The sequence below is a fragment of the Colias croceus genome, chromosome 29, assembly GCF_905220415.1.
Source record: "Colias croceus chromosome 29, ilColCroc2.1".
Lineage (NCBI taxonomy): Eukaryota > Metazoa > Arthropoda > Insecta > Lepidoptera > Pieridae > Colias > Colias croceus.
In genome coordinates this window covers 1,265,307-1,289,032 of record NC_059565.1, presented here as the reverse complement: position 1 = coordinate 1,289,032, position 23,726 = coordinate 1,265,307, and the positions used below count along the sequence as shown (strand labels likewise).

At 33.0% G+C, this 23,726-nt stretch overlaps 2 protein-coding genes and 2 long non-coding RNA genes across 5 annotated transcripts; 2 read left to right on the top strand and 2 right to left on the bottom strand.

Moving 5' to 3' along the window:
- Nucleotides 1-650: 650 nt before the first annotated feature.
- On the bottom strand, nucleotides 651-3,461 carry LOC123704352 (uncharacterized protein C1orf198 homolog). The gene is made up of 3 exons (XM_045652708.1): nucleotides 3,201-3,461; nucleotides 2,357-2,945; nucleotides 651-930 (listed from the first exon to the last, which is right to left on the bottom strand). Exons 1-3 carry the CDS (start codon nucleotides 3,330-3,332, stop codon nucleotides 803-805), a joined length of 849 nt encoding a protein of 282 aa, XP_045508664.1. The 5' UTR covers nucleotides 3,333-3,461; the 3' UTR covers nucleotides 651-802.
- A 2,207-nt stretch (nucleotides 3,462-5,668) lies between these two features.
- On the top strand, nucleotides 5,669-13,288 carry LOC123704333 (zinc finger protein 586-like). Of its 2 annotated transcripts, XM_045652672.1 has the most exons (8): nucleotides 5,669-7,019; nucleotides 7,542-7,710; nucleotides 8,369-8,488; nucleotides 9,097-9,274; nucleotides 10,476-10,541; nucleotides 11,158-11,244; nucleotides 12,050-12,148; nucleotides 12,596-13,288. In XM_045652672.1, the coding sequence occupies exons 1-8, from the start codon at nucleotides 5,840-5,842 to the stop codon at nucleotides 12,830-12,832; spliced, it is 2,136 nt and encodes a 711-aa protein (XP_045508628.1). In that variant the 5' UTR covers nucleotides 5,669-5,839; the 3' UTR covers nucleotides 12,833-13,288. The 2 variants fall into 2 exon arrangements, with proteins under 2 accessions (XP_045508628.1, XP_045508627.1); XM_045652671.1 differs by lacking the exon at nucleotides 11,158-11,244 and having other exon boundaries at nucleotides 10,476-10,628.
- Nucleotides 13,289-14,357: 1,069 nt separating this feature from the next.
- On the top strand, nucleotides 14,358-16,502 carry LOC123704363. The gene is made up of 2 exons (XR_006753116.1): nucleotides 14,358-14,941; nucleotides 16,108-16,502. It is a non-coding gene; the product is annotated as an uncharacterized LOC123704363 (long non-coding RNA).
- Nucleotides 16,503-17,810: 1,308 nt separating this feature from the next.
- LOC123704365 lies at nucleotides 17,811-22,763 on the bottom strand. The gene is made up of 2 exons (XR_006753118.1): nucleotides 22,721-22,763; nucleotides 17,811-18,140 (listed from the first exon to the last, which is right to left on the bottom strand). It is a non-coding gene; the product is annotated as an uncharacterized LOC123704365 (long non-coding RNA).
- Between the last annotated feature and the right edge of the window lie 963 nt (nucleotides 22,764-23,726).

The following is a 23,726-nucleotide window of genomic DNA, read 5'->3' as shown; positions in this document are numbered from 1 at the left end:
CTATTAGAAACAGGACTCTGCAAATGTTCAATGGCCAGCCATAATCAATAAATATTAATTTTTAAATATCTTTTTCAATAATTTTTTTTAATAAAAAAATCTAACACACATTATCATAGATAACTAAAAACACTCAGATCTTGAATTAAATTATGACACATGAAAAGCACCAGCTTTCAATAAAAAAGTATTACAAAAAATTGTTCGACAGTAAAAAAGTGAGGTATGTATACATAAAAATAACTTAAATTTAAAATCTCTTATTTTAAAGTAAAATATAAAAAGTCTCATTTCCTATCGTTTTTCGAGTCTTCGTTCAGATTCAAACTTATTATTTTGATATCAAGTCTTATTTCATTTAGGACTGATTTTTCAATACTTGGTTAAATTTTATTCATCGAATAACGTATTAAAATAACATTTCAAAAATATATCACAATGTCCGTATATACAGGTGACATTTTAAAATGTTCGTGTAATACTTTATTGGACGTATATATATCGGCGCTTTATTTATATGTTCGTTCAAAATTCTAATAAATGAGAAATTTTTAAAGCAAGAACAAATTCTATTCCCGCCTTGTGATCGAACTTTTTTTTTAATTTCTCACCTTATATCATATCAAAACCACAGATAAAAAAAGCTTAAGTTAAAAAAGAATATAAAAAAAATGTAGTCTCATTTCATTATCGAGTCTTAGTACAGATGCAAACTAAAAAAAACTTACTATGTAATATTGAAGTCTTCTAAGTTTTAAAACATTGATATAACATACTTTAATAGCATAGTTTCCATTATTTTTTACCAGTTATCCAAAAAGTCGTACCCCGTCTTTGGCAAAGCTGAATCTGTTAAGGTTTCCGTTGAATGAAAGTCCGTACCAGACGATGCCTGACTGGAGAGTAGGCCACGGTTCTCTTCTGATAGATCTGAAAATAATATTTATTTATATTAAAATTATGTACACTAAGTGGAAATACGTATTTTTGCTCATGTATGTGTAGCAGCACAGTGAGTTTGACACAATAAAACTGACGAGAACAAAGAAATAATTTAATCTTAGCATTTAAGAGCTAATTAAATTTCCATAAGCATAAGTATATGTCTACTAGCTGACAAAAACACCCTCACAAACTCACAAGCAATTAGTAGTAGTAGTAATTTCTGTAGCTTATATGCTTTTCTGATGTATAGGCTAAGTCACTGCAAAGTATCATGAAAATCCCATCAGCGCTAGAGTATATATAGAGTAACAAACATATATACGTATGTACATCCTCACAAACTTTACATTTATAATATTAGAAGGACTAGCAGGATAAGAAATCTAGTTTCAAACTGTCATCATGTAATAATATTTATTTAAATAATACTATGTATGCTTTATCTAACACTGAGTAATGTTTAAACAATGACTGCATTCTAATTAGGAGTGATTCATAGAATAACAATAGGAACATCATACTAAAGATTATACCAAGTGATCTGGGATTTCTTATGCTAATATTATAAAATTTTATTTGTTTACAGCTGTAAATCTATGGAACTATATGGAATAATCTCACGCAGGCACCACATCTGCTTATAGTCTTGCGACTGATTGCAGATTAAACAGCAAAAAAATATCTATGGAACTATTAGTCTTGTTTATATATTACTAGTTTTCAGAATATCCCGCTTGCTTAAAGAATATCCCGCGTAGTTCCCGATCCCGTGGTATAAATCCCAATAGATTCGGGATAAAACCTATCACAATGTGTTAATACAAGTTACCCTCTATACATGTGCTAAATTTCATTGTAATCCGTTCAGTAGTATTTGCATGAAAGAGTAACAAACATACACATACATCCATCCTCATAAACTTTTGCACGCAATAACTATTAGTAGCTTAGGATTTTATCAATTATGTAATGTATAAATATTAAATACCTTCTAATATTAAAATCAAGTACTTAATGTACCCAACTAATGATTTAATTTTAATTATATAATTTGTTATATAAACTAATACAAAGAGAAAACATTTATATTTATGTACGTATGTTTGCAATGTTTTGTCACAAATGCTATTGGTCTGATTTTAAAAAATTATTTTGCCACTAGAAAGATACATCTTTACCCAGTAACATAGGCTATTTTTTAATCTATAGTTAGCAATTAAATTTGTGTTTTGTATAATTAACTAGCTGTGCCCTTAGGTTTTACCCGCATTGCTCCGCTCCTATAATATATAGCCTATAGACTTCCTTGATAAATGTGCTATCTAACACCGAAAGATTTTTTCAAATCGGACCAGTAGTTCCAAAAATCGAATATAGTAATTAATATAATACAATTAAAATGAAAACTTACCACTACTAGATTTAACAACGCTGCTCCGATAGTCCTTCTCGTATTTCTCATTCTGTGGACTCTTATAGTTCGTACGGAAGAAGTTATCTGAGGACGCTACAATCTGAGCCGGCCCAGTGGACACCAAACACTCTCGTTCTTCATCTTTCTGTTTAAAATTTCCCATAAACTTGCTGATAAAACTTGTAGGTGACACCACCTCTCTATTCGAGTCTTTATATGTGCTTTTTAGAACATCGTGAGATTTTAACGCGTTTTTAAGTTCGTTTACAACTTTCGAATGGGATAACGCTAGTTCTGACATGACCGGAGGTGGCGAAGAACACTGGACGTCTTTGTTCTTGCGGTTTTCGGCGAAAATACATAAGTTCAGTTGACTCTTCGTTTGGTATAGAAACGGCGCGGAGTATTCATCTCTATATGAACCGTTCTCATCTTGTATTATCTTCAAGCCTTGTTCACGGCAAAAGAAAGACATCAAGTCGTCTTTGTGAACTGGTGGATCGTTGATATCGAAATCCAGTGTATCGAGCAGTGCATATTTTAATGCAATATCCGGTTTGATAATGGATTCGTTTATAATTTCCGCCTGAAACGGTAATTATTAATAAATTCGTAGTACAACCAATACGCAACATATAGTTAGTTACGCATTATAAATTTTTTGTTCATATTTTGCGGCGTTATATATTAATATGATTTACAATTTACATTTTAATTTATGGATTATATAAAGTGAAACCGATGTTTAACCACAGGTTTAACTATGTATTAACAATTGTAATAAATTAATAAAGATGATATATTTAATTAAATGCATTCCAAAGGTACAAAAAATACAGACCTTTTCCTTTTCGGAAAGCGAGTCCCAAATGTTTTCATAGGAATTCCGTGTTTCAACTATATCCTCATGAATTTTTGCTGCAATAGGGTTGAGTGTACTGAAATATTCTTCCGCTAAAGCACTAAGCGCCATAGTTCTAAATATAACACCGAATCTTGTTGGAAATATCAGTCCATCACATTTAAACCATTTGCTAATTACATACAAATAATAAATGCTTTGAAATATATTTCAATTTTAGATATAAACACAACACACTACTTTAATTGCTCTTAGACTATAATCAAGTTCCTTTATCACAAACAATGTTTTAAAATAAAAAAATTATTGACAGACGGCAGACCGCAATTCGCAAGAATGACGAGTGACGAACAGCCGCAGCCGACCCTGTCATTCGTCTGTTATAATAAAGTCTAGTGTACACTATACTCTGTGATGTCTAAGCTGTGATGTGTCATGTGAGTCTGTGTGTGAGTCGGTCATTCTTTTCTCATGAATCCACTACGATGTGACTAAAATCGTAATTATTCATCATAATATATCTCGCTAGGTACTTACATAAATGCGGTTATTTTATATAATATGTATGTATAAACATATTTAAACAATACCTCATATATATTTTCTCAACAAATGCTACGAATTAATACAGAGATATAGTCTCAATGTGTTGTGGGTCTCAATCATTATAAATCAAAGATTATAATGTATGTTAGGGAATTTTAAATTCAAATAATATAAAGACGCAATAATGATGATAATATTTAATGATTTTACAAATATTTAAAAGACTATTATTGAATTGATTAATTTATTGGTAACGAATTCATTAGAATTCATTTCTTTTATCCTTTCATTCTTTGATTCGGTTGAATTGAACTTTTTTCACACCCCGGACACTCCATACAAAATTATCGTTTTGACCTAAGAGCAATTAACCTAGTTTTGACAGTCACACTGTAGAGACATATTACTTGCTCTGTGGTAGTGTGACTAGCGTAAAAAAAATTCGCGTTTTTCTGATGAAATACATCCGTAAACAGCACAATATCTAACCATTTTCTACGAAAAACGATAATCAAAAATCCAGAATATTAAAATTACTTTATGTCAATTTGATTAATGTTGTCAATCTTCGTTGCGTACATAGCATGGTACCTATCATCCTTGTAGAAAAATACGGACCACTTTTAGGATGATCGTGCGGGGTGAGGTTAGTGTTAAATTTTGGCGGGAGGCGGAGAGTGTCCGTGTAGCGTTTACCTACTATTATCGTAGACAGAGTAACTAATAGACCCAATGACGATACCTTTCTCACTTACACAAGAAAGAGAGCGAAAATACCATAACAAATGCATAAGACAAAGACACAAATACCCAATTTTTTGTCCCTTAGTGTGTAACCTATTTTTCAAGATCCGCAACTTGAGTTGCGAAACAAACTTTGACAGTTCGTGCCTTCATCGTGCTTGGTGTTCGAATTTTGGATATTATTTAGTAAAAAATCGATACGAGTACATTGAAAAGACGGTGAAATTATCTTAATATAGACATCGAAGTAAATAGAATGGTGCGTTGTCGTGTTATTGCATGTATAAGCGATAGTGAGAAGAAAATTGCGGGTGTGTCTTTTCACGCGTAAGTACGACTTTATTGTCCTTATTTATAGTTTCTCAGTGATGATTATTTATACTTTAGCCTAAAGTAACAACAAGTCGCGTTAAAACAAGGAAACTATTAGCGTAATATCGATTTTTACATTCAATAACCTATAAACATCAACAAGTAAGTGTTGCCAGTGTCGGGAAAAATAATACCCCGATCATCAATAAAAAAATATTGATTTGACAATATGGCGAAACTCGAAAGTAAATGAATATGAAATCCCATAATAACCCAGTAATAACCCATAATAACCCAGCATCGAAAACATATTTTAATTTATTATTTCTCATAGTAATAATTGTGATTGACATAAAATTACACTTATAATTTTAGAGAACCTGAACTACCTGCGAGCATTAATTATTATTAACCTATGTTTATCGATTTGTTTCCAGATGATCCAGACCTACGTAATTAATGGATCGAAGTGGGAGAAAAGATTGGGTTCTCACAAAATATTGTAAAATATGAACAAGCCAATGAAAAAGTAAGAAATGTGTACACGAAATTAACATTGTTTCGTCATCAATAATCAATCTGCTTATATTTTTTTGTATCTACTAAATTGATTATAAAGACAAAAGAAAAATCTCGTAACTGGTTTTATTTAATTGCTCCTAAAAATATTTACCCTTTCCAAAACATCCGGGAGCTCGGATACTCATGGCAACATTCAACTTATACATTGACAAACTATCTTTGTCTCAGTCGCGGTTACGTTTCTCTGTCTACGACTATTATGTATTCTGTGCTTTTGTTTATGAATGATCTGTCAAAACAGATGTTTTTTTCTGTGGAATCTGTCATCTGTGGTCAGGCTACAATTTTGTAGCAAATGCTCTCGTTTTCTATTGAGATTTTGTGTTTTTTGATTATGTCAAAATGTTATTTGTGTATTTCTGTTCAGTTATGTTTTCTAGTAGTGTGAGAGCTGGGAAATCGAAACAAAGCACGTAAACCGTGCGCCTTTAACCATGTTGCATAATAATCAATTCGGACCGAACGATGTTAGTGGTCAAACAAATTTGACATCCGAACAGAACTTACAAAATAATGTAAATAATCAAAACAAAGCAACACAACAACTAACGCAATCAATAAACCCAGGTTTTAACATACCAGACTATTCGTACGGATTAAATATGAACGCGGGAATAAGTCACTATCCAAATTTCCAGACGATCGGTCTACCCCAAAACTTTTTGCCACAAAATCCGATGCATTGGCAGAACAACGTGATGCCGATGAATTTGAACATACAGAACGGGCCCTATGGGATTCCATTTGAGAGAAAGTTTCATAAAGAAACAACATTTCTTAACGTGCCGCAAGTGACACCAAAATATAAACATGCAGATACAAGCCATATCAACAACTATCAACAGTTTAATCATAATTTCGTGTTTAACAATCAAGACACACACACATTGGGAAGTTATAATGAAAATAGTGCAAGAAACATGAAAAATATAGACAATTTTAAACACTATATGGATAATAATTTAGATCTGACAGTAAAATTAAGTCAAAAACGTGATATTGATAAAAGTAAACATGTAAACGAAACATCTAATTCAGACAATGTTATTCTTAAGGACTGTTTGCAGAGAAACAAAGACGTAGCTTTAAATCCAAGTAAAGACGCAGTGTGTATGAAAACCAACAATATTCTTAACACAAATAAAGAGAGTGACAAAATAGAATACAGCGATTTCAGCGATAGTTTCAGTATGAAATCCTACAAGGACTCGGATTCTCGAAAACGTAGTTTGGAAAAGACGTTACGCATGCTAGAAATAAGTATTATAAACAGCACTAACTCTCGGCAGAACAGGCAAGAGGAATCAAGTTTGTCCAACCCTACAAATTTTTTAAATACAGATAATAGATTTACAGATAATACAATAATTGAAAAGACAAATGAAACGGAACAGAGTGAAAACGGAAAAGTATTAGATACAAAAAAATGTGTAAAAAATGAACTGAAGCCTGAAACTCTTGATGTTAAAAAAGAAACAATGCCAAATGTAGAAACGGACACAAATAATCCTTTTCAGAGGGACTGTTTTGGTGTGAGAAGTGAAGCGGTGTTTAATTGTAATATATTTGACTCGGAAATTGGGCAGACTCTCGCTAGAGAGTTGATTAATAATGGTATGTTGGTTATTTATGTTCTTACCACAAAACAATTTAAACACAGACTAACTTTAAACCAAGGATCTGTCACTTTAACAGTTGTCTATGTGAAATACGACAAAACCAGATTAAAGAGAACCCGCGCTTAAAGTTAAACCCTGTCTAAAGTTTTTTGTGGTAAGACAGTTATTGTTTAATTAAAATCATTTTCATATAAAACAGTGATTCTTTGTGTTTGTTTTACAAAATATAAATAACTAATTGTTAATCGTAAAAATTCGTATAAGAAATACTGGGAAAGTAAAATGTTTGTTGGTGAGCCTACCTATTTAATAATTTATCTATCTAAAGCTGAAGAGTTTGTTTGTTTGACATAATCTCAGAAACTACTGGTCCGATTTGAAAAATTCTTTTGGTGTTAGATAGCCCATTTATCGAGGAAGGCTACAGGCTATATATATCATTACGCTAAGTCCAACAGGAGCGGAGCCACGCGGGTGAATTGAAATAATGTACTAGCTTCGCCTTATATTCTTTCAGGAACAACAACAGACTCCTATTTCGAATGTCCCTACTGCAGTCTGTTCTTTAATAATCCAAAACGATTCTTGATACACACAAAATGGCATTCTTTTGGTTTAACAAATGAGAAACGATTTGAATTGCAACGGGAGAAGGAGGTGAAACGACAGATGAAGAAGGAAGCCAGGTAAATTATAAAGAAAAATTTGTTTATTTGAATGTGTAAGTCTCAGAAACTATGTTATGTTTATGTATGAATGACATTGAAATTTTGGGGTGGAGTTGGAAAATATTGCAATAAAAAAATTAAACTTTGCATATTATTGATACAATATGTATTGACTGATATGACTAATGTTTTTATGTTTAACAATAATCCTACTATTTTTTTTTATGGCATCCCTATCCATATAAAACATATTTTTCGAAATTATTAGTAACTAGCTTTCCACCCGAGGCATCGCCCGCGCAGTCAAAGAAAAATCCGCATAGTTCCCGTGGGCTTTTCGGGATAAAACCTATCCTATGTCCTTTCTCGGGTATCAAAATATCTCTACACCAAATTTCATGCAAATTGGTTCAGTAGTTAAGGCGTGATTGAGTAACAGACAGACAGAGTTACTTTCGCATCTTGTTTTGGTAAGCGCATAACTCGAGAACAACTGAACTGATTTCGTTAATTCTTTTATTATTACATTTCTTGAAGTACGAGGATGGTTCTTATGGAGAGAAAACGTAAAAATGTACCACAGGCGAAGCCGGGGCGGACCGCTAGTTGATAATATTAGTATGGATTAAATATTGTATAATAACTAAATAATTAACAATGTTGATTTCGATTTTAGAATATTAGAGAAAAAACAACAGACTGAGGTAAAAAAAGTGGAAGAACCAGAGGATTATAGCTGTAAGCTATGTCAGAAAACATTCAATACTTACGGTAGTTTGAAGAATCATAGACAGAAGTGAGTTTTATTTATCTACTAGCTTCCGCCCGCGGCATCGCCCGCGTTTTCAAAGAATAACCCTTATAGTTCCCGTTCCCGTGGGATTTCCGGGATAAAACCTATCCTATGTGTTAATCCAAGTTACCATCTTTAAGTGTGCTAAATTTAATCGGTTCAGTAGTATTTGCGTGAATGAGTAACAAACATACATACACATACACGAGTTTTTCTTTGAAAACGCGGGCGAAGCGAAAGTTAATTATGTACATATTAGTTTATCTCAATTTTAATGTACCTATAAGTTGATGTGAATCTTAAATACGCGTTTTATTATATCTATATAACTATATATGTATATATAACTAGCTTAATGCCCGCGGCTTCGCCCGCTTTGTCTAAAACCTAATAAATTATATACTAAAACCTTCCTCTTGAACAACTCTATCTATTAAAAAAACCGCATCAAAATCCGTTGCGTTGTTTTAAAGATTTAAGCATACAAAGGTACATAGGGACAGAGAAAGCCACTTTGTTTTATACTATGTAGTGATATTCCTTGTGTTTATGTTTTTGAGTCAAATAAACTTTTTTTTTATTACGGACTATATTATATTTTTTAATTACAGAGTACACCCTACACGGTCGCGTAATTGTAAAATTTGTGGCAAGAGCATACTAGGGTGGGTGGCGATGAAGGCACATTTAGCTACACACGACGGGGCAGATAGTGGGTTCCATTGCCCCGAGTGCCCCAAGAGGTTTAAACACGCGCATTCGCTTGCAAAACACCGGGATACGCATAAGGTAATAAAAAAATTGGGGGTAGTTGAAAAAATAGGAAAAATTTAGTTTGAGCCTTGAGGCACACAAGGTGATGTGGGCAATTGGAAAAATCGGGTTGTCATAAGTACTCATCATGTGTCTAAATATGAGGGTAGTTTGAAAGAAAGAAAAAAAACCAGGATATTTGGTACTAAATGTAGTTGTTATGTAAGGCACATATTTTAGCGACACACGACGGGGCAAACAGTGGGTTCCATTGCCCCGAGTGCCCCAAGGTTTAAACATGCACACTCCCTTGCAAAACACCGGGATACGCATAAGGTAATGTGGGAAAAAGAGAGAAACTTTATTTATTTATTTATTTAACTCTTTGATAGTTGTACAGATAGGTAACCTTAGAACTACTTATACATAGAACAGAGTACAACTACTTTGGCGGCCTTATCACTTAATAGTGATCTCGTCCAGGCAACCACAAAACTTTAATTAATATAAGTACTTATACAATATGCATTCCTTGGAAAAACACTGTGATAAGATAATTTTAAAGGTTCACTCTCAACTATCTTGTTCAATACTGCATACATTTATTATGTACTAGCTATCCGCATGTACGCAGCTTTGCCCGCGCAGTCAAAGAAACAGTTCCCGTTTCCGTGGGATTTCCGGGATAAAACCTATCCTATTTCCCAGGGTAAAAAGTAGCCTATGTCCTTTCTCGGGTATCAAAATATCTCCATACCAAATTTCATCAAAATCGGTTGAGAGGTTTAAGCGGGAAAGCGTAACAGACAGACAGACAGAGTTACTTTCACATTTATAATATCAAGTAGGGATTAGACAGAGATTTATAATGAGCGATAGTCGATACAATACACTTTGAACATTAATACCACGAAATAAGGAGCTATTAGATAATTACAAAACCGCTTGGACATTGACGACTTTCTAAAAATAAATTGTGGGTCTATTTCGATATTTAATATAAATAAATTGTTTGTTTGTTCGAACGCGCTAATCTCAGTAACTACTGGTCCAATTTGAAAAATTATGGTAAGATAGCCCATTTATCGAGGAAAGCTATAGGCTACATATTATCACGCTAATAGGAGCGGAGCAATGCGGGTAAAACCGCGGTACACAGCTAGTAAATTTATACAGGATCTAGTATATTTGCAAGTGATCTAACCAACTATATACAATAACATTTATTTGTTCACAGGAAAAAACGCAAGCCTGTTCACAATGCCCAAAGAAGTTCGGCTCCACAACACTACTAAACATACACATGAAGACGCACGAGCGCATGCAGCGAGGCGCCACGTTCCGTTGCACGTACTGTGGGAAGGGGTACTTCGAGTCGTTCAGTTTGGCGGTGAGTAGCAATAAAAAAAAACGCAAAAAAATAAAAAATAAAATTAAAAAAAAAAATTTTTTGTAAGCAACTTTTGGCGCGGTCAGTATATGGATGGGTTAGCGAAGGTATGTGTTTAGCACAGCTAAAAAAAAACGTAAAAAAAACTTGGGTTAAGCAACTTTTGGCGCGGTCAGTATGTGGATGGGTAAAACACTAGAAGCTAGTTATAACATACACATGAAGACGCACGAGCGCATGCTGCTAGGCGCTACGTTCCGTTGCACGTACTGTGGGAAGGGGTACTTCGAGTCGTTCAGTTTGGCGGTTAGTAGCAATAAAAAAAAACGCAAAAAAAATAAAAAAAAAAATTAAAAAAAATTTTTTTGGTAAGCAACTTTTGGCGCGGTCAGTATATGGATGGGTTAGCGAAGGTATGTGTTTAGCACAGCTAAAAAAAAAACGCAAAAAAAAACTTGGGTTAAGCAACTTTTGGCGCGGTCAGTATGTGGATGGGTTAAACACTAGAAGCTAGTTATAACTTATACACATGAAGACGCACGAGCGCATGCAGCGAGGCGCCACGTTCCGTTGCACGTACTGTGGGAAGGGGTACTTCGAGTCGTTCAGTTTGGCGGTGAGTAGCAATAAAAAAAAAAACGCAAAAAATTGAACTTTTTGTCAAATTTGTTCTGCGTTTTTTTTACAAAAAATTTTTTTCGTAAGCAACTTTTGGAGCGGTCAGTATATGGATGGGTTAGCATAGATATCTGTATCGTACAGCAAATTAAAAAAAAAACGCAAAAAAACTTGGGTTAAGCAACTTTTGGCGCGATCAGTATATGGATGGGTTCCCGGTAAAGTATCTCGAAGTTAAGCAACTTGCAGCACGGTCAGTATGTGGATGGGTAAAACACTAGAAGCTAGTTATAACATAAATATGAAGACGCACGAGCGCATGCTGCGAGGCGCTACGTTCCGTTGCACGTACTGTGGGAAGGGGTACTTCGAGTCGTTCAGTTTGGCGGTGAGTAGCAATAAAAAAACGCAAAAAAAATTCTAAAAAAAGTTACAAAAAAATTGAAAAAAAAAATTTGGTAAGCAACTTTTGGCACGGTCAGTATATGGATGGGTAAGCGAAGGTATATGTTTAGCACAGCTAAAAAAAACGCAAAAAAAATTGGGTTAAGCAACTTTTGGCGCGGTCAGTATAGGGATGGGTTCCCTGTAAAGTATCTCGAAGTTAAGCAACTTTTGACGCGGTCAGTATATGGATGGGTGTGCGAATATTTCGATAAAGTATCGATGGGTTTAAGGTGTTCACTGTTCACGTTCTTTAGTTACCAGTAGCGAAATTGTAACTAACTCGACTTTTAATTAATTATAAAATACTGAATATACACGAAGTAATAAAAAACAAACATATAAAATATATTTTGCAGGCGCACGAGCGAACGCACAGAAACGAAAAGCCATTCCAATGTGATATATGCAGTACGAGATTTGGGACCAACTCAAGTTTGAAGAGGCATTTGAAAGTGGTAAGTCAATCTCTTCTCTCTTCATTACACAGTATAAAACAAAGTCGCTTTCTCTGTCCCTATGTCCCTTTGTATGCTTAAATCTTGAAAACTACGCAACGGATTTTGATGTGGTTTTTTTAATATATAGAGTGGTTCTCGAGGAAGGTTTTAGTATATAATTTATTAGGTTTTAAACAAAGCGGGCGAAGCCGCGGACAGAAAGCTAGTATATTATATATATTATGTATTATACTAGCTGTGCTTCGCGGTTTTACCCTCATTGCTCCGCTCCTGTTGGTCTTAACGTGATGATATATAGTCTATAGCCTTCCTCGATAAATGAGCTATCTTACACTGAAATAATTTTTCAAATCGGACCAGTAGTTCCCGAGATTAGCGCGTTCAAACAAACAAACAAACTCTTCAGCTTTATAATATTAGTATAGATTGACTTTTATGTTACAGTCACACAGCACAAACAAGCCGTTCGTCTGTTCGACATGTCACAGATCGTTCATGTCTGAAGCTATTAGAGACAGACACGAACTCCGTTACCATGGCAACCCGGAGGATTTCAAATATCCCTGCAATATGTGTCCGTCAAAATATTTCGAGTTGAAAGATTTGAAGAAACATTTGTACAAAGTTCACCCGAAAGTTAAGAGAAAGAAGCATTCGGATAGTGATTGTTCTGATGAATAAATGAAAATTGAGTTTTAATTGTGTACGGTTAAAGTGAAATTTAGTTTGATTGGTTTTGTCGAACTGACGGAAATGAGTGTCGAACTGACAGAAAGTTCGTTTAAGTTTAAACTACAAGTCAGTTTACGAACTGACTTAAATTGTAGGGTCGTTGACCTTTTCCAAATATTAATTGTATTGTCCAAAATGTAGAAATATATTGAATTTTTTTTTAAACTAAGCATAAGCTTCCATTTCCGTTATGACTTTGACAATTGACACATGCGAATTAAACTTGTTTAAAATCAGCTTTAAATTTTTGTTAAGGTACCTCTTTTTATTATGTACGCATACAAATATATCAAATGTCACATTCAAACAGAAATATTTATGTAAATACTAGCTTAATGTCCGCGGCTTCGCCCGCTTTCTCTAAAACGATTTGAGATTTAAACTATCCTATCTCAAGTTGTATCGAACTGCACATGGTGTGCGTATTTTATTATAATCGGTTAAGTGGTTTAGGAGTCCATTGAGGACAAACATTGTGACACGAGATTTATATATATATTTATGTAAATATGTATAGAAATGAAGGGAAATTTATTGTAAAAATTGTGTTAAAATGTGTATTTTTTAAACATTACTTTTTTTATTCCTTTATTTATCTGTTGCCATGACAACCTTAGACTATTTTACGAATCATAATGAAAAAAGGGAAGTGAAAAGAGTAATAAATATCATATCTATTTAATTCACACTTTTTTGTTCAAATGTTGATGTAAAAAAATTTAAAATATTTTGATGAACATTTAAAATTATATGGCTCTAAAAAATTTATTTAAAATCGTAAAAGGAAAATTATTTATTGTGTTCTAATTTGCCGTTTTAGAAGAGCCTTAATTTCGGCGCCAAAAAATAAAAATATATCGATTCGAATTGTAGATACTAATAAATTAATTACCTATGTATATAGTACAATTTATTGTAAATTTTATTTAGATTATAGATGTAGAAAATGGACACAAATTCCCTATTGGACCTATCTGCCTCACAAGTAGTAGTCGCGCTTGTCATATTATGTATGGAAATACGCGTGCGTATGGTCGGTCTAGCTATGAACGGTTTTATGAATTTCCATACATATGACAAGCGCGACTGACGTACACACTGATGGTCGGTCAAGCTCTGCAACCGGTCTTAAAATTATGATCCCTTAAAATACGTCACGTAATAATTTTTTTGAAGTGAAACTTCTTAGGCGCGTTGAGAGTAAAATTTCAAGGGCGTTATGGCAATACCGTCACGTCTTGGAGTAAGGCGACAATTTTGGTATCTTGAATCTTGTCAAAGAAGTTTCACTTCTGACACGTGTGCTTGGCACACACGCTCTTTTTTACTTTCATGAAAATTTCTCAGAAATAATTTAACAAAATTAATGCTAGTAAAGTAAAGAACATTATTTATTACGAAATTGTCCATTTTGTACATTTATAGAATATAAAAATATATTATATTGTTTATTGTAATTATTTTGTCTGGAGCTAAAAGGGGCAACATATATTTTTGTACTTCATGAGAAATATAATAAAATCTTTTTTTTAATTATCATATTTGACATAGTATTTTTATTAGCACGGCGTAGAATTAGTGTGACCATATAGAAAAATGTGGAAAATTTTAAAAATCCTTTATTTTACTCATAAAAATAAACTTTATTTAGCCCCTTTTAGCTTTACACTGAAAGGAAAGTGTTACCTAAGATTTGTATATTATTTGATCTGATGTAAGTATTGTTTGTTAGATAAATAGATGGATGGATGACGGCAATCGGTTATATGAAACACGGGCGTCTATGTATAAGCTCTCAGTTCCCAGAAATTACACAGCGGCATTCAGGGGCAGCTTCTTATTTTCTTTCTTTCTTCTTTCAAATAATAATTCAGACGTTCTTTTTTTCTTTGTTATATGTTAAAATCTTCCTTTATTATACCATTGTTATCGAAATTTAAATAAACAGATATGAATTCAAAAAATAAGTATTAAAAATTACTGTTGCGAATATTTTTTTATTCAGAAAAAATGGGGCCGAATTTATTTTAATGAAATATTTACAGTTTACTTTTCAAGGTCTTTAACTTAGATTACAAAATAAAAGACAGATGGAGCGTTGCCGAACTAAACCGAATAATTTATCGTCATTTTCATTATAGCTATGTGTGCTGTCATTTCGCCGCTGCACTGTACGTACACGGTGCTTCTGTGTGCGTGTAATGTTGCCAGATATTGAAAAATTTCCCAAATTTTTCCCCGACTACGCAAAAAAGAGGGTTATGTTTTTCGAGTTTATGGATGTATGTATAATATTTCTTTGACACGCTCTGCAGTATAAACCGTTGGACCGATTTTGAGTTGTGAGGTTTCATTGCAATGATCTGAATTATTATGTTAGTGGCGGTAGTGACGTAGGCTATATACATAAATGAGAAGTCAAGTTTTAATTTTTATTTAAATTCTTTTATTACATAAAGTACCTGCCTACTAAAGTTATATATGGACAAAAAAATTGTATTCAATTTTTTATTACTTAAATAAATTACATAAAAAAAGTTTCAATATTAACTATAATAATTATTTTATTTTTTATTTTTCATAATATATGAATACGAATAGCGGTAGTTTTTAGTCGAGAATACGGGACACCTTATTTTCTTCATATCCATCATGGAGTTCACATAAATTAAATCGCTAGCGAAAACGACTATGACGTTTTTAAGCTTTATAAAAGTAACAAAATAATGTATTATGCTTATTAAAATAATCTAATAATTATCATGAACCTTTAGTGCACTATACAAATAATCACATTCACGATCGAAAAATTCAACAGCATTACCCTGAAGATCCTTTAACCATTTTACCGTTTTACCAATAAAAATGGCAAATTCATTTTCTAAATACTGGCAACATACGTTGAAGTTTTGTATTCCTTCATATCTGTAAAATTATTATTCGTATTAAAGAAATAAATCAGCCAAATAATCTATAGAAAACCTGTGAAACGATGTTTTAACTTTTTTTTTGTTTTCGGGAACAAATTTTACAGCGTTTTATTATCACAAGACGGCATTTTTTTACTAAAATTGCAAACCCTTTTTGACGTATTGCATGACACTATATGCGCTATAGCACTGGACACTGGTGCAGCGACGTATTTGTTTTTGATTTCGTATTTTCTTTGACAAGGGCGACGGGCGGTTGTCATGCTCCATCTGTACTTTATTTTGTAATCTAAGGTCTTTAAATCTTGAAAATTATCTTTATCTTCATATCACTAAAGTTAAATATATAATGTAACAAAATTATTGCCAAGCTAGGCATTGCAATTATTGTCTTCTATATTTTGGCGCGAAAGTTTTCTTTCAATGTCAAATGTCAATGTGTCCTTTTTTTATTCCAGCCTATGTACAATTTTTTCACTACATTTTGTAAATAGGTTAAATATATGAATATAGCTGGATTCTAAATAGTTGAATACATAGATAATTCCAGAGTATTGTTATTATGAATAAGGTATTTAATGATTTTTAATATTTCTACGATATTATTAAATTAAGAGATCTATTACCAAATTGTTGTAAATATGTCGATGTCATAGAATTTTGTTCTAATAAATTTTATTGAATCTTTATATTGTGTTTATTTTTAAGGCGCTGCCCTGAGCAAGCATTTCATTCCACTCACACACACACGCCGCGCCACAGCTGCAGCCCGACGCCAATCACCATACGCGAATCATTACGAACGGGCCTCGGCCGGTAGTGTCGGTACACAGGCGTTCACGCACACATGCGTACGTTTTTGGTTTGGGAATAAGAATTTGCGATTTAAACGAAATCTATTGATTAGACTAAAAAAATAACACAGTATTATATTAGTATGTTGCTTGTAGAATTATTTGCCGAAAAAACAGAATGATTGCATGTAGTTTAGTATGGTTTTTAAGCATCAAAAGATTTTTTTAGAGGTACCTTTGAGATTTTTTTCTATCGAGTAAAATAAGTTGTATTGTGTTTTCAACACACTATCCAACTAGTTTATCTCCTGAAGAATGTCATATATTTATCTGAGATTTTTTACTGCAGTTAATCATATACTTTAAAGCATTATAATTTAGCAGCAAATTCGCGTTTTGCTCTACTAGTCACCTTAATAGCCAACTTTGTCCTTCGCCGTGATGTTTATATTTTTAAAACAAATACAAAAAAAAGACTAACTTTGCCGCCGATGGGCTTCCCTCATAAAATAATAATCATGGTCGAAGCTGCGCAAATACAATTCAACAGTCTAATATAATTGTAATTTTTATGAATGTAACATTTTTAAGGTAGCGCCATCTATGGCAATTTATTAATTTTGAAGTGATTCAAAATTTCAAATGCAAACGATTTCATATGATAGGTACATAATATCCCATGTGAATTTTGTATTGCGGTAAAAACTATGTCGCTATCTAGCCTATTTATCTCCAGACATAAAATTCATAATATTATCATAAAATCGCTGCGTTGCGACATGAAAATAAGAAAAGGCAAAGATAATTTCGCATTTATTAAACCTAAGCAAGAATTTTAAATAAATGCGTCGTTAATTATGAAATTGACCGTCAGCTTTGGCGACATGATACCTAATATAAAAAAATAACGCAAAAATCGATAGGATCATACCTATTATAAACTACGAATACAATCGAAAAAAGCGACACGTAATATAAAAGAAAACTTCGATAAAACAAATACATATGTACTAATATGAATAATAATTTATAAACTTCGATAATAGTTTTAAATGAAAATGCGGTATTATATTCTGTTGATCATTTACTTTTTTTGCCTGTGATATTTTACTAAATCAGTTAAACATAACATAGTAGGAAAACTAGGAATAGAATAGGATGGGATTAGAAGGTAGGTACTTAGTAGGTAAATAAAACAAAATATAAAATTTAATAATATAACTTTATTAATGTAACTTATTGCTATAATCACAGATAATAAACTTCACATTGAAGTTTTAACTAAGAATAAAATCATTTTTTACAACATTCGCTCCATGCTTGGAGATTTTTAAAATCACAATAAATTACAATAATTTCGGGGAAAAATTTGTGTTTTGAGAGAGCTATTTTTTTCTTAACGAAAATTAAATACATTGGTACAGATAAAAATTGAAATTGAAAATGACAGTTACTTATTATTCTATAATAATACACGGATCTTTTGGCACTTGAGCACACCCCGGACACTCCATACAAAATTATTGTTTTGACCTAAGAGCAATTAACCTATAGAGTTCTTATATTAAGACAGAACAAAATACATATTTTCTAATCTACTTACTCTTAGTCAATAACAGCATAAGCCAGATTGAGATAGCGATAGAGTATCTGCACTGTCTTCAAACGTAGCGCGCCGGCAGTCAGTTTGTTTTCCAACCAGCTGGTGGGCTTAGTGCGTCAAGTGTTTTTAACGAAATATTTAGAAAATATAAAGTGTACAGTGTTTCTTTTTATTTGTCAGTGTGCTAAAATAACTATTGTATGTTTAGCAACCGGCTATCACTAGTCGAATGGGAGTTTTGGATAAAAACAATGTAAAAATATCTTTCCATCGGTAAGTGATTTTCAGCAAATTGATAAATATTTATGTTTTAAACCTATTTGAAGGTTTTATCAAGCGCTTTTTTGTAATTTTATGTTGTAACTGTAACATTTACCCACTTTATGGGGTTGTGGAATATAAAATAATGAAATAATTTTTAAAAAACGTCACAATAATATCACGTTTGGCATTTTGTTTACCACCGTAGTGTTGTAACACATCTAGCGTATATTATCGATTTATGACAAAAAATCTATTTCATATTAACGTTGATTTATTTATTTTGTTTCATAAATCAGATTTATATGTAGTTGTTGTTGCAAATAATAGATGTAAATTTTTTACCGCAGGAAAATAAAACATACCACGTGGTTGTTTTATTTGCACTATGTGTTTTAGTTTTCGTTTGTTGTTTATTAATTTCTCTTTCAGATTATTAATAAATTCATTTTGTTTTAGATTTCCAGAGCTAAATAAAAAATGGGTATAAAACGTGAGACATGAGTTGATTGGACGCCGCCACAATTTGAAATATTGTGTTCACTGCATTTCGAGCCTACTTGTTATCAAGATGGATACTCTAGAAGAATTGTGCAATCTTACGCTTACGTTTTTTTTTGTTCCTGTAGATAATAAATACATTTGATTAAAGAGAGTGAATTTTTATTTTGAAATTTTTTACACATAAGTTACCTACTTTAAATGTGTAACTATATTCTAGGAGGTAGCAACGTTGACAAGTGAGCATTTTAGTATAGTTGGTTCTTTGATATGCTGTTCCTCTTGCTATTTCGGTTACAGTCCGGGCTGTCTGGCTGGCCGCAGTGGTTGCGTTTATTAGTGCGTATCTTATCTGCACAGGAAAATATCCTTAATTTAAAGTCATTTTTTAACGCATAATTTTTAATCTTTTGCCTTTAGATAGATCCATTAGACATACATTTTTTATTGCAAGACGTTTTTTTCGTTGTTAAATAGGTGCCAGACGCAATTTTTATTTCAAAATAATTAAAATATCATCGAAATAAGTGAAATTCCATCAACATAATGTCCCCGTGAAGGATAAGTAATCACTGTGTTACATATACTATACACCACTATTTTAAAATCAGTACAAAAACTTTAAGGACATGTTAGCGAATACTTTATTATCGTGATCATGATGTTAGAATTACATAATATCGATAGATAGCAAAGATATAATCATTTGTTTATTTAAGAAAGTCTCACTAAAATCATAGACACATTGCAGAGTTCATTCACTTATTCATTGATAGTATTACCTAACCTTGGGCAATAAAATGAAACAAGAGATGTAGTTACTAACTTTATTTATTTTAATTTCCTAAATTCAAATCTCCCCTTCATACATCATCCGGGCTTAGGACCGGAATAATTACTTTTTTACAATAAATTAAATAGGTACGTAGGTATGCAATTACAAAACAAACAATATCAAAATCGAATTTTGACGTATAAATTAAGAAGTTAGAATCAGCTGTTTTTTACAATACCTAATCTGTATTGAACGAAAAAACTATTTTGGCGTGTTTAAGAAGTTAGAACCAGCTGTTTTTTACAATACCTACCTACTCTGTATTGAAAGAAAAAACGATTTTGGCGTGTTTAAGAAATTAGAATCAGCTGTTTTTACAATACCTAATCTGTATTGAAAGAAAAAACGATTTTGGCGTGTGAAGTTAGAATCAGCTGGTATTTACAATTATCTTAACTAACCTTACAAGTATTTCAATAATAAAATTGTCCTTCAAAATGTCCACCACCGTTATCAATACACAGACATGCACGTTTTATTAAATTGTTTTTAACGAGAGAAGTAAGTAGGTATGTTTTTTTGTCTTTTCACTTCATCCAATATGCGCTGTTTTAATTATTGTTCGACACTAACCGGCTCACTTTTGTTCACTTAATTTCACTCCACAAAAAGAGGTCCAAGGGTGTGAGATCAGGTGAGCGAGGAGGCCAAGCAGCAGGCCCGCCTCGACCGATCCACTGACTTCCAAACTCCGCTGTGAGAAATTCATGAACCGCAGCGTTATTCGACATTCGTACTACGTCGAGGATCCTCTTAAAAATACGCTAGTACATTACTAACACGTTAGCATTTTGTGACAACGCCTGCTGGTAAGCATTTACCACGACGGTTCGTACATTTGGCGATCGAGCGTTCGGGGCTCGGGTACTATTATCTGTACATACGTACTGCTGAACTCGCATTTTCTCCACTCAAAAAGAACGCACGAAGCATAAGTACATAATCCCGTGATATGAATTGATATGATATTGTACCAGGAAAAACGTAAACAAACGCGACGAAAAAAAGCAAGTTTTCACTTCCGCTAACAATTAGGCACTGTTTGTCCGTTGTCGCAACGCGTTCGGCGTTGGGGTGCGAAGTGCGAACTGCGAACTGCGAACTGCGACGCGGGCGCAGGCCACAGAGGGAAAGGGGGTGGCGGGGTGAAGGATGGCGAGCTTCGACGCGAGTTTGCCGGAATTTATCAATGGAGCTGTCCAGCGGACCTATTCGAAATCGTACGCTAGAAAATTACAACACAATACCTAGTGTGGGTCATTGACTAAGAATAGGTTTAACAATTTTTACATATTTATGTGGACAATTTTGGGACATTTCTGTTTGTTAGTGTTTTTAATTATTTCTTACACAAATATGATTGGTTAAAGGTACTTAACACCCTGTAAAATTTTATGTACTGATTAAAAAATAGTGGTGTATATAATATTCATTTTACTATTTACAATTTTTTTGCAACAATCTACCATGGTGCCTCCTTTTCCCAACGAACCTCAAATAGGACGTTAAATGTAAACTTGATAAAAACCAAATACATATCATCAAATTCATATTAATACCCAAAAGTGTAATAAATATGAAAACACCTATTAAAAATATTAGTTTACTAATTATTTAATATAAGTATTAAAAAAGGATAATATAATATAAGTAATAAAGTTATTAGTTACTTATCTTTTAAGCGGACTCATGTTGATGTAATTTCACTTATTTTGATGACATTTTAATTATTTTAAATAAAAAATTGCGTATGGCACCCATTTAACAACGAATAAAACGTCTTGCAATAAAAAAATTATGTCTGATGGATCTATCTAAAGGCAAAAGATTAAAAATTACGCGTTAAAAAATGACTAAAGTTAAGTATATCTTCCTGTGCAGATAAGATGCGCACTAATAAACACAACCACTACCGCCAGCCAGACAGCCCGGACTGTAACCGAAATAGCAAGAGAAACAGCATATCAAAAACCCAACTATACTAAAATGACTTTTTTTAAAACGTTGGTAGCTCCCGTACCACTATGTGAAAATTAAACGGTTGATTAAATGACAGTTCTCATAGATGAGAAACTACTATTGAAATACATACTTAATATACATGCGTTTTCAAAGAAAAACCCGCATAGTTCCCATTCCTGTTGGATTTACGGGATCAAAAGTAATTTTTCCAAATTTCATTGTAATCGGTTTAGTAGTATTCGCGTGAAAGAGTAACAAACATCCATCCTCACAAACTTTCGATTTATTAGTAGGATGTTAGGAAAATGTTTTCATTAAGACTGTCCTTTTATTAACTTGTTAAAATGCTGCATGATTCCTTCATGCTGACTGTGCCTTTCTCCTCACTCCTTTAACTTTATCATCATTTCCTTCTTTATTTTAAATTACATTTCTAGTTTTAAAATTTCTTTTATAATGTACTAACTTTCCGCCCGCGTTTTTAAAGAAAATCCTGCACAGTTCCCGTTCACGTGGGATTTCCGGGATAAAACCTAACCTATGTGTGTATGTACAAAATTTCATTGTAATCGGTTCCGCAGTGAAAGAGTAACATCCCTTCTCACATAATTTCGCATTTATTATATACGAAGGATTAAACAAATAATGTATTCAACTGAAATTAATTATAAGTTTTGTTTTTTTATTATATATTATTTCACGAAACCGTAAATGCAAAATACATTCACGATTTTATCGATTGAAGCACATCCCATCACTATCACCTTCTATCTATCTAAATACGTACCTATAGTAAAAATGGTGCCATGACTATGTTGAAACGTAGCTTGTTGTCTAAAGCTGTCTCATTCTTTCATACGACGTTTTCTTTAGATAGAGAGAAACAAATATATGTAAATTGTATACGCTCGATACAAGTACTCTATAGGTTAATTGCTCTTAGGTTTTGACAGTCACACTGTAGAGACTGCAAATGTGTGTGTTAACGCTTTATGGTTGGCACATTTGTGACTAGCGTAAAAAAAATTCGCGTTTTTTCTGATGAAATACATCCGTAAACAGCACAATATTTAACCATTTTCTACGAAAAACGATAATATTAAACATTGAAGGTCAACCTGTAGAGCGGGTCGTCGAAGCTCGAAATCTCGGGATCGTTTTCGATGAGCATCTCAGGTTCGAAAAACACTTCCAAGCTACTATATCAAATTGCTTCTACAGGTTAAAGCTACTTTATCGCATCAGGAACTACATCACCACACCCTTACGTATAAGGCTCTGTGAGGCACTAATTCTCTCGAAATTTAATTTCGGAGATACCATGTACGGTGCAATATTGCTTGCAAGGACCAAGAATGCAATACAGCGGGTTCAGAACGCGTGTGCTCGGTACTGTTGGGACATACCTGCAAGAGATCATGTTACGCCATATCTCATCGAAGCAAAAATGCTCAACATGGAACGACGCAGGCGCCTTCACTTTGCTGTGATGCTTTTTGAGGTGGTGACGTCTCAAATACCAAAATACCTGCACAGTAAGCTTAGATGGGTCGGTGAGAAAAATGGCTCGCACTTTACAAGAGGATCCACTTACATGTTGGTTATGCCAAGATACCACACAACCGCTTTTAGAGGCAGTTTTGTATACAACGCAACTAAGTGTTGGAATAACCTTCCGCCGCCGCTACGTGAGTCGATTTCCAAACACTCTTTTAAGTATAAGTATAAAACACACCTGATTAGCGAATTCGTCGGGAAACCTTAGTTGCGTTGTATATTATGTTTTGCATTCAATATATACTATGCAATATATTTGCATTCAATATATATGTTATGTAATATTTCATTATTTATTTATGTAATTTAAGTATTGATATTTGTTTCATTTATTTCATTAATTTGTAAATGTTAATATTTTATAAATACAAACACTCACTTATTTATTTAAATTTTTCTA

What these genes read in the sequence shown, in the direction of transcription:
- LOC123704333 (XM_045652672.1), top strand. Translation starts at nt 5,840, where the DNA reads ATGTTGCATAATAATCAATTCGGACCGAACGATGTTAGTGGTCAAACA. An exon ending in CAGATGAAGAAGGAAGCCAG is followed by an intron (nt 7,711 to 8,368) that starts GTAAATTATAAA and finishes TTTCGATTTTAG; the next exon opens with AATATTAGAGAAAAAACAAC. An exon ending in TTGAAGAATCATAGACAGAA is followed by an intron (nt 8,489 to 9,096) that starts GTGAGTTTTATT and finishes TTTTAATTACAG; the next exon opens with AGTACACCCTACACGGTCGC.
- LOC123704352 (XM_045652708.1), bottom strand. Translation starts at nt 3,332, where the DNA reads ATGGCGCTTAGTGCTTTAGCGGAAGAATATTTCAGTACACTCAACCCT. An exon ending in CGCTTTCCGAAAAGGAAAAG is followed by an intron (nt 2,946 to 3,200) that starts GTCTGTATTTTT and finishes TTACCGTTTCAG; the next exon opens with GCGGAAATTATAAACGAATC. An exon ending in CGTTGTTAAATCTAGTAGTG is followed by an intron (nt 931 to 2,356) that starts GTAAGTTTTCAT and finishes TATTATTTTCAG; the next exon opens with ATCTATCAGAAGAGAACCGT.